General features: G+C 42.6%; 2 protein-coding genes across 2 annotated transcripts; one reads left to right on the plus strand and one right to left on the minus strand.

Annotated features, from left to right (window-relative positions):
* Positions 1-229: 229 nt before the first annotated feature.
* LOC125124477 (olfactory receptor 4P4-like) lies at positions 230-6,053 on the plus strand. Its single transcript, XM_047774587.1, has 2 exons — positions 230-1,134; positions 5,990-6,053. Exons 1-2 carry the CDS (start codon positions 230-232, stop codon positions 6,051-6,053), a joined length of 969 nt encoding a protein of 322 aa, XP_047630543.1.
* A 2,322-nt stretch (positions 6,054-8,375) lies between these two features.
* LOC125124056 (olfactory receptor 4S2-like) lies at positions 8,376-9,326 on the minus strand. Its single transcript, XM_047774235.1, has one exon. It carries the CDS (start codon positions 9,309-9,311, stop codon positions 8,376-8,378), a length of 936 nt encoding a protein of 311 aa, XP_047630191.1. The 5' UTR covers positions 9,312-9,326.
* Positions 9,327-9,860: the final 534 nt, after the last annotated feature.

Genomic DNA, 9,860 nt, shown 5'->3' on the forward strand with positions numbered 1-9,860 from the left:
TTGCTTATCTGCACTATTCTTGTCACCATATGTCGGCTCTAATGAAGTTTACTTGTGGGTAGAGATTGTGTGTATTTTGTACCTTGGTGCACCCTTAGCACCAGGATAATGATTGTCTTATAATAGACAATGTATATTTATTGAAGAAGTGGGTTTTAAATAATTTCAAAAAGTTGCATGTTTCAGGCATATTAACTTCCTCTTCTAAACGATTAAATGCTCAGAAGCCATGGGACATGAAAACATCACAGAATTCATCCTCCTGGGTCTTTTTAGTGATGAGAAGGCGGAGGTTGCCTGCTTGGTGCTGTTCTCACTTTGCTACATTGCAATCCTCTCAGGAAATCTGCTCATTCTTCTCACCATCCGGGGAAGCCGCCTCAGTGAACAGCCCATGTACTTTTTCCTCAGCTACTTGTCCTTCATGGACGTCTGCTTTACCTCCACCGTGGCCCCCAAACTCATCACTGACTTATCGGCCCAGCAGAAGATCATCTCCTACAACGGCTGCATGGCCCAGATGTTTTCTGCCCACTTCTTTGGGGCCACTGAGATCTTCATCTTGGTGGCCATGGCCTATGACCGCTACGCAGCCATCTGCCGACCTCTTCACTACATGGTCATCATGAGCAGCCAGGTGTGCTATGTCCTCCTGGTGGCTTCTGCTCTCGGAGCATTTATCCATTCCATCCTGCAAGTGCTGATTGTCCTCGGACTTCCCTTCTGTGGCCCCAATCAGATAGACCACTATTTCTGTGATGTGTTCCCCTTGCTGAAGCTGGCCTGCGCCGACACTAGCCTGTGGGTGATCGCAATCATTACCACCACAGGGGCGCTGTCCATTTTGACCTTTGTGGCCTTGGTCATTTCTTACGTCATCATCCTGTCCACGCTGCGGACCCGCTCCTCCGAGGGCCGCCGCAAAGCCCTCTCCACCTGTGGCTCCCACGTCACCGTCGTGTTCTTGTTCTTCTTGCCCCTCATCTTCACCTATGTCCCCACGGCTGATTCTGTCGGTAACGACAAGATTTTTGCCCTGTTTTACACCATGATCGCCCCCATGTTCAACCCTCTCATCTACACACTGAGAAACACAGACATGCAGAATGCCATGAGGAAAGTGTGGTGCCGAGACAACCTCTCCAGAGGGAAGCGGAGCCTCTGGGGGGTGTGCCCTTTGCCGGATCTGTTCTGTCGGCAGAACCATTAACGTGAACACATGCAGCGGGTACAGGGAGGTTCTGCGCTGCCAGCAAAAGTTGCAAGCCTTGAAGAGAGAGGGCCCCTCTGCCACTTCACTTTCCTTGTTTTTTTCTTTTTTCTTTTTTCTTTTTTTTTTAATCTTTTTAGGGCCGCGCATGTGGCATATGGAAGGTCCCAGGCTAGGGATTGAATTGGAGATGTATCTTTGACCTACTCCGCAGCTTGCAGCAATGCCAGATCCTTAACCCAGTGAGCAAGTCCAGGGATCGAACCCGAATCCTCGTGGATACTCGTCAGGTTCTTAACCTGCTGAGACACAATGGGAACTCTTGTCACTTTACTTTTTTGAGACTGTACCGGAGGAGTAGATCTGACACTCTGAAACTTATGACTAACATTCTGGAGCATTCTGTCTTTAGCAATCACTGAGATAGTGGGCATTATAGCACTTTTGTCAGGGCAAATTACGAAGACTGCAAGATTTAGCAGGTGTGGCCATCTTAACTGAGACCCCTCTCACAGAGCTGTCCTAAACACCTCCATATTTCTAAGGCTTCCACTGCAATAATTTAAAAAAAGCAATGTCAGGGAGTTCCCGTCGTGGCGCAGTGGTTAACGAATCCGACTAGGAACCATGAGGTTGCGGGTTCGGTCTCTGCCCTTGCTCAGTGGCTTAACGATCCTGCGTTGCTGTGAGCTGTGGTGTAGGTTGCAGACGCGGCTCGGATCCCGCGATGCTGTGGCTCTGGCGTAGGCTGGTGGCTACAGCTCAGATTCAACCCCTAGCCTGGGAACCTCCATATGCCGCGGGAGCGGCCCAAGAAATAGCAACAACAACAACAAAAGACAAAAAAAAAAAAAAAAAAAGCAATGTGAAACATTTCACAAGTGTTTTATACTTTAATTCTCTCAGTAACACATTGTGCTTCTTAATGCAATATAAACATACTACTCATACCATATTTATGGACGTTGTGGTAATTAATTCTTAGTGACTTATCAGTGGTAATCAGAAGTTTTAAATTGGATAATGAACTATTTTTTCAGTCTTAGACATGTAATTTTGTTAAGTTATTTATCAACTTTTTTTTTTTGGATCAATGTCTTTAGTTTGTGAGGAAAAAATAATATTATGGAGACTTGCCAGAGCCCTCAAGTTATGGCAGAGCTGAGTCTCCTAATTCCCACTCCAGGAATCTTCCCACCATAGTCCCTTCCCAACATAGCTGCACCTTGAATGCCTCCATTGACAGGGAGCTCACCACATCCTGAGGTTGCCCAGGACATGGTTTTGAAGTTTTAGTGTTAGAAATGTCTTCTGAAAATTGAGCCAGAACCTGCTTGCCCCTAATTTCTGTCTTTCCTTCTTGTTCTTCCCCCGTAAGTCATGCAGGGGACAACTGGTTCTAGACTAGAGTTTCTCAGCCTCTGGAGCCAGAGGAATTTTGGTCATGCATGTTTGGGGGAAAGCTGGTGTGGAGGTGGTGTAGGAGCATAGGAGGAGTTTGTGCATTGTAGGATTGGAACAGAATTCCTGGACTTGACCTCCCAGATCCTGTACCCTCTCAGTCATGACATCGAGTTTCTCTAGATATTTGCCACATGCCCCCTGGGGGTAAATTACCCCAGTGAAGAGCCGCCATTCTATAGGAATGACAGTCCAAGGTTTCAGGGTCTCTCAGGAGCCCAGAAGGAGCTAGCTCCCTTGTCTCCACCCAAAGAAGCCAGCACCATAGCCCGGGGGGAGGTGATGGACAGGCCATAAGCTTCTCCTTTAGAAAATAACTACACAGATTCAATTAGCTGCCTCAGTGTCAGGAGTGCTGGAGGTCATTTCTGAGCTCCATGATGGTCCTCTGGGTATCTCTGATGCAGAAGCAAGACTTGGCATCATGGGAATATCTTGACTTGGCACTCAAGCCGAGGAAGGAGAGGCAGCTCCCTCCTCGTATATTTTTACTTCTGGAAAGAAGTAAAAATCTTTGAGAAGGGGATGTGATTATAACTCCAAACAGAATAGCCCTGCTGATGGAGAGGATTGGTTCCACAGATGGGAGACAGAGCTGGGTCGAGGGAGGTAGACCATAGGCCACTTCTGGAAGATAGCCTGAAGTGGTCAGTGCTCTGCTCACTTCAACAATCCCTGACGAAAGAGTTCAGCCGCAACTTGAAAAGTCACTCCCCCTGCCCCGGTCATCATGCAGGAGGCCAGAGGCCCCCCCACACACACACACTAGTGGCAGAGAGGTCTGCTTCATGTGGAAGTTCTACTGGATTCATATTAGAAATAAAGGCCAAAGACATTGAGAAACAGACACTGGCATAGTGTGGCTGGGCAGCCTGATGGCCAGGCCACCAAGTGGGGCCTTATCCCCTCATGTTAACAGTCTTCATGGTGTGCCAAGTGATACTCTTTGTAAATATGCAAAGTGAACATCTCCCACTCTGTGAAAGACTATGACCTTCAGGAAGCACATGGCTGATGGGATGAATGCTCCTGGGATGCATTTGGTTAACCCTCTCTGTTCCTCATGCTAATAGTATATTTTTATGTTTTCTTCCATTATTCAAGCTCTGAAAATTTGTCTCATTTCCACTCACACAGGTCCTCAGAGGAGGGAGAAAGATTAGACTAAGAAGCAGGTGTAAACTGGGGCATAAGCTAAGATCAATTTTGATACCTTAAGGTCTTGGTACACTGGGACAAGAATCTTCCAGTTTATGAATTGAAAGAGACTTCTGATGTCACCCAGGGTCCTCTGAGTCCTGGAGGGTGGGTTCACCAAGTTTTCAAATATGAGAGACCCAGACCTCTCATCATCTGGTGCCCCACCAGTCCCCACTAAGAAATTGTGTATCTTTAAAGAATTATTGTGCCTTGTTCAACAGGAATCCACATTGTAAGGTGAGGTGCACACACGCAGAAATTAGCTAGGGATTGATGAAGATTTCAGCAATATAGTTTCTCTTCCAACAAGACGCTGACATGTGTACTGCCTGAAAATTTAGGAGACTTAAAACATGAGAGGAGGCAGACAAATAACGAAGTACATTGAAAAGGAGCTGAGCAAGACAACAGCAAAGCAAGTCAGGGTTTTGTTTCGACATAGGTCTGGTGGTGACTACCTCCTGGGAGGCTGATCTGAATCAGGAAGGCGAAGGGGGACAGAACCGTCAGAGCTGCATGTGCAGCTGTCGAATTCCAGTGTTTATTTTTCATAAGCCTGTTCCTGATGCTTATGTAGGCCACTTTTTCCAGTGATGGATTGCATTTTCTCACTGTGACAACTTCACTGTTTTGGTTGCTTCTAAGAACCAAAGAAATCTTAAAGAAGTCTATTTGAATATGGCTCATACTTCTCTTGTGTTGACTCTGTTCTTGTAATTTATCAACAAAGGAGGGGTGAAAAGGAATCTACCCAAGTGTGGTTAGTACTATGCCCTTCTCTTCCTATGTGTTATCCATGGATGAAACAGGGAGGGAGGGAGGCTGGCTGCCTACATAGGTTTTTAGAATTTGCTTTTTATTATTGTTTATTTTTATTATTTATTATTTTATTATGTATCTTATCATTGAATTTATTTTTTATTATTTTTATTATTACTGTCCCTCATGCCCATTCTGTCCTACTTGGCCCTTTTACACTGCTCCTTTCAAAGCACTTTCACTAAAAACACTGGAGGTTTTACCAATTCAAAAACATGCCTCCCAGGAGCTCCTGTTGTGGCTCGGTGGTAATGAACCCAACCAGTATCCATGAGGATATGGGTTCGACCCTGACCTTGCTCAGTGGGTTAAAGATCTGGCGTTGCCATGAGCTGTAGTGTAGGTCAGAGAGGTGGCTCAGATCCTGTGTTGCTATGGCTGTGGTGTAGACCAGCTCCAATCAATTTCTCCTACCCTGATAACCTCTGTATGCCTCAGGTGAGGCCCTAAAAGGTAAAAACAGAAAAAAAGAAAAAAAAGAATGTGCCTCCCACTCCTACAGTTTGATCATGCTATTCTTAGATAAATCAGCTCAATGATGTCATGTATCAGCCAGTCCTAAACTCACCACTTACACATTAGACATTGAAAATTCTTGCTCATGTGTCTTTGGATCAACTGGGGTTCAGCTGACCAAGGTCAGGCTTGACTAGGCTAAATTCCAAACTGCAGAGTAGGCTCAGATACACTTCATGTTGTTTTCCATTTTTTTTTTAAATAAAATGAAGTGCTAGGTAAGCCTGAGGAAAATGAAATTTTATACCTGTACATGTGATGTTGGACTGTATCATTGACTTTTATGGAGTGCAAAGAATATGTACACTGTTGCATCTCTCTACACTGTGGTGCACTTACCTTGCGGATCTTTTTACACTGCAAGTGCAGAAGAAGAACTATTTCAAAGATCTGAAGTAAGCGATGAAGTTATATTACACCTCAAAACACAAAACAAAGCAGGTCACCAGGTAAGGACTGGACACATCAGAATACTGTCAAGATGAGGGCTTCCCACTCAGGTACTATTTTAAAAAAAGTAGTGAAAATTCTGGAGGCTCTGACATGAGATATATGTTTCAATCTCTTGGATATGTTCAAAAGAGAAAAGGGAGAGTAACATGAAGAGGAACATGAAAGTTGTCTTTACCTACTCAATTAGTAGTACACATTTTAATTTTTTTTTGCTATTCCAGGGGCAGGAGCATAACCACAGGTTAGACAATGCACAGAAATATATTTTTTATTGTTTCTACTGTAACATAAACTAGGTTATCCACTTAGAAAATGAAAAGGGTTACCATTTATTTTCATCGGTGAAAGCTATAATCAAACTCATATCTGCCTTCTTTTAACAGTGAGGTTATAAAGCTATACAACTGGCAGCCAATGTATAGATCCTACGTCTATAAAATAAAATGATGTTTTTGACGAGACTCACCCCCACAGAAACTGGAGACTGTTGAATTACCATGATTCTTGGCCATCTCTTTCCAAGGTACCAAGAAGACTCTCTGAGCTCTTCTGATTGGGATTGACCCTGAGGATCTTTTTTGAACTGGAGTACATTTATAAACTCAGTGGTAGAAACTTGAAAACCATTTCATATGTTCTGTTTGTTGATCTTTTTTTGTATATAATGATTTTTATTTTATTTTTTTGCTAAGGCTGGTTTACAGTGTTCTGTCAATTTTCTACTGTACACCATGGTGACCCAGTTACACATACATGTATAGATTTTTTGTTGATCTTTGAGAGTACTGAATCTGTCAGCTTTTACCTTCCTAGGGACTTCAGACCGTCAATATCCCTAAAGTCCCTTCATAGTCAAGTCTTTAGTGCAGAGACATAAAGGGAAGAGCATTGTGGAGGACACATCAAATGGATAGCATTTATTCATTCCAGAATTTTATACATTCACTTCAAGTTAAGGTCTCTTTGTGTTTTAGCAGAAACATAGAAATATATATCTGAAAGTAAGGTTCTTGGAGTTTTATTGATCCATAAACCCCTTGTGCTCTAAGAATATCAACAGGCTCCAGTATTTCCAAGTCTAAGGTCTTGAATGCACCATTGCCTGGATAAAAATTATCAGAGAAGCTTGTTAGTGTGGAGCCCCTCTAACACTAGCCTACTGGATCAGAAATTCTTGGAATAGATGTTTTCATCTATTCAGAAACCTCTCAAGATGATTTCAATGATCAGAGAAGTTTCATAAGTACCAACCTATGGACCACTTTAAAATTGAGCAAATGGAGGTTCATGTAGATCCAGCGTATGTCCAAGCAGGGACAATAAGCATGGGTTTGTGTGGCCCAGGGTAAGGGACTCCTAATTGTGACTTTGAATCCAGGTATCTTGCTTCATTTTGATCTTTCTTTTCTTAATTCTGTGAATGCCTCATCATTAGAGATCATTTCTTAAAGTGCTACATAACAGTCCTCAACCTAATGTGTGAGTGCAAAACACACACACACACACACGTGCGCATGCATGCACCTGCACACACACACACACTTGCATACAAACACACACACACACTCCACAACAATAAACACAGACCCAGGTATGGGCAGCAACTTGAATAATAAGATTTGTGGAAAAGACAATGAAACAATGGCAGAGAGATAATCTGTGATGTGATCTCAGGTTGGGTGAAGTGAAGGAGGAATATAGCTCCAGGAAGTGTCAGTTCGCATAAGAAAGATATGTTTATTTGTCCAGAACAAATGTCTCTGGACTCCACAGCTGAAAATCAGGTCATGCTGGTCAAGGAAGCAGTGATAAATGGCTCACGGTCTTCAGTAAAGCTGCTTGGCTCAAACAGTGGAGGGAATATGGTTTCCCAACCATGCATTTCAGCAAATCATGTTGACCCTCTTGATTGAGGCACAATCATGTATTCATTACAAATATTTTGTTTTCATTCAGTTTCTTGAGGGTTTCCTGTGAGTCACCTTACATTAATAGGGACAGGATCTCTGGCTACAGAGTACAAGTAGAGATGAGAGTCAATTAGCAGAAGCACATACATGGGATGTTACAGTTAAACTGGGGATCTTAGAGGTAATTTTTTCCAGTTTACTTATTGTTTGCATGAAGAAAGTGAGCTAGAGAAAGAAAAAAGCTTTTTCTCCAAACCAGAGGACAAGGACAGACAGATCTTTTGTTTTCCAAGTCTGTTCTTTATCTCGCTGGCATTCTGCACATACCCCCTCCCCCATCCCAACCTCAGGAAACTTAGTTTTCACCGTTTTAGAGGATTTGTGTCAGAACACCTCAGATCTGTCAGTTTCCATGCAACCTTTCCTTCATTCAGCATATACCTTTGAGTGTGCAATATGTAACAATCACAGTTTTAAATACTAGAAAACAGCCTTACTTCACAGAGGACTCTCAATTCTTTAAAGACATTGGCAAACAGGGGGAAATGGGAAGGAGAAAATCTTGGTGCTGAGTATGATCATGCTGAGCTTCTGAGTTTAATAAGATTTCTTTTTCCTAGATATTTTAGAAAACCACGCTTATGGACTTTTCAAACAAATAAAATAGTGATTTAAAAATACCTTACTTGAATAGAACATTTTATTCTCTTAGTTGCTCCTCCAAAAAAATCCCTGTGAGGTTATTATTGTCTTCCCTGTGCAGATGAGACCATTGAAGATCATCCACCTTGTACTGTTACTTCCAACTATTTACCTTTTGCTCCCCAGAAAACCCACCTGCCCCACAGTTTCTTCATTGCATTTTTTACTTCTGCATTTCTCAGTGTATAAATCAGGGGGTTTAACATAGGGGTGATGATGGTATAAAACAAAGCCACCATCTTATCCTCTGAAAAGGTAGTTTCGGGACGCATATACATGAATGTACAGGGACCAAAAAAGATGATGACCACAGCAATGTGGGAGCCGCAGGTGGAGAGAGCTTTGCGCCTGCCTTCTGCTGACTGCTTTCTCAGGGACACCAGGATGAGGATGTAGGAGAAGAGCAAGATAACAAAGCTCACCAGAGTGATGATACCACTGTTGGCTATCACAGCAACACCAACGACGTATGTGTCTGTGCAGGCAAGTTTCAGCAGAGGGTGAATATCACAGAAGTAGTGATCGATCTCATTGGGCCCACAGAAGGGTAGTTGGACTACTAGAGCCACTTGGACGATGGAGTGCAAGAACCCACCTAGCCAGGTCCCCAGCAACATTTTATTGCATCTCTCCCGGTCCATGATGGTCACATAGTGTAGGGGTTTACAGATAGCCACGTAACGATCATAGGCCATTACCGTGAGGATGAAGATCTCAGTGCAACCCAAGAAGTGTGCCACAAAGAGCTGCAACATGCACCCCACATAGGAGATTGTTTTGGTCTTGGCCAGTAAGTCAACAATCATCTTAGGAGCTGTGACTGAAGAGTAACAAATGTCCACAAAAGACAGGTAGTTGAGAAAGAAATACATTGGGGACTTGAAAAGGTTGCCCACATAAACTGTGAGCATGATGAGCAGGTTTCCCAGAAGAATGACAGAGTAGAAGAAAGAAAACACCACAAAACACACTTTCTCAACCTTGAGGTTCTGAGAAAGACCCCAGAAAACAAAATCAGTTACATTGTTTATCTTCTCCATGGAGTTACTCTAGAAGGCCAAATTCCCAAGAGACCATTAAATTTCCTGAAAGAAACATATAACAAAGACCACCAACATTTATGTATAACTCAAAACAAATGAAATGAATCAGCGGAATAGTTAAAAATGGAAAAAAAAACAAAAGGTGCTTCCAGCCGGTTGGTTTGTATACCTAAAAAATCAAAGTCCATATTCTGATCATCTTACTTCAGAATGATAGTCTAGTCATTTACATGTGATGAGGAAACAGAGTCTAGAGAAATAAAGTAAACCCTCTCAGGCACACACCTAACCCTGAGTTTACCTCCCTCATATTTCATTAAGGTTCCTTCCTTTGTTTCTAACAATTTACTTCTTTCTAATCTTTCAAAGGCACTCAACCTAAATTTGAGACACCTTTTGAGTTGGAGGATATGGTAATGTTTATATTTTGAAAAAAATGATCTTATTCTCATAAAATTTTTAAATGATACTTTGTTTAGTTATTACAAAATACTGTCTATATTCCCTGTGTTATACAATATCAATTTGAGCCTATCTGACTCCGAA

This window comes from Phacochoerus africanus, chromosome 4 (genome assembly GCF_016906955.1).
Source record: "Phacochoerus africanus isolate WHEZ1 chromosome 4, ROS_Pafr_v1, whole genome shotgun sequence".
Taxonomy (NCBI): domain Eukaryota; kingdom Metazoa; phylum Chordata; class Mammalia; order Artiodactyla; family Suidae; genus Phacochoerus; species Phacochoerus africanus.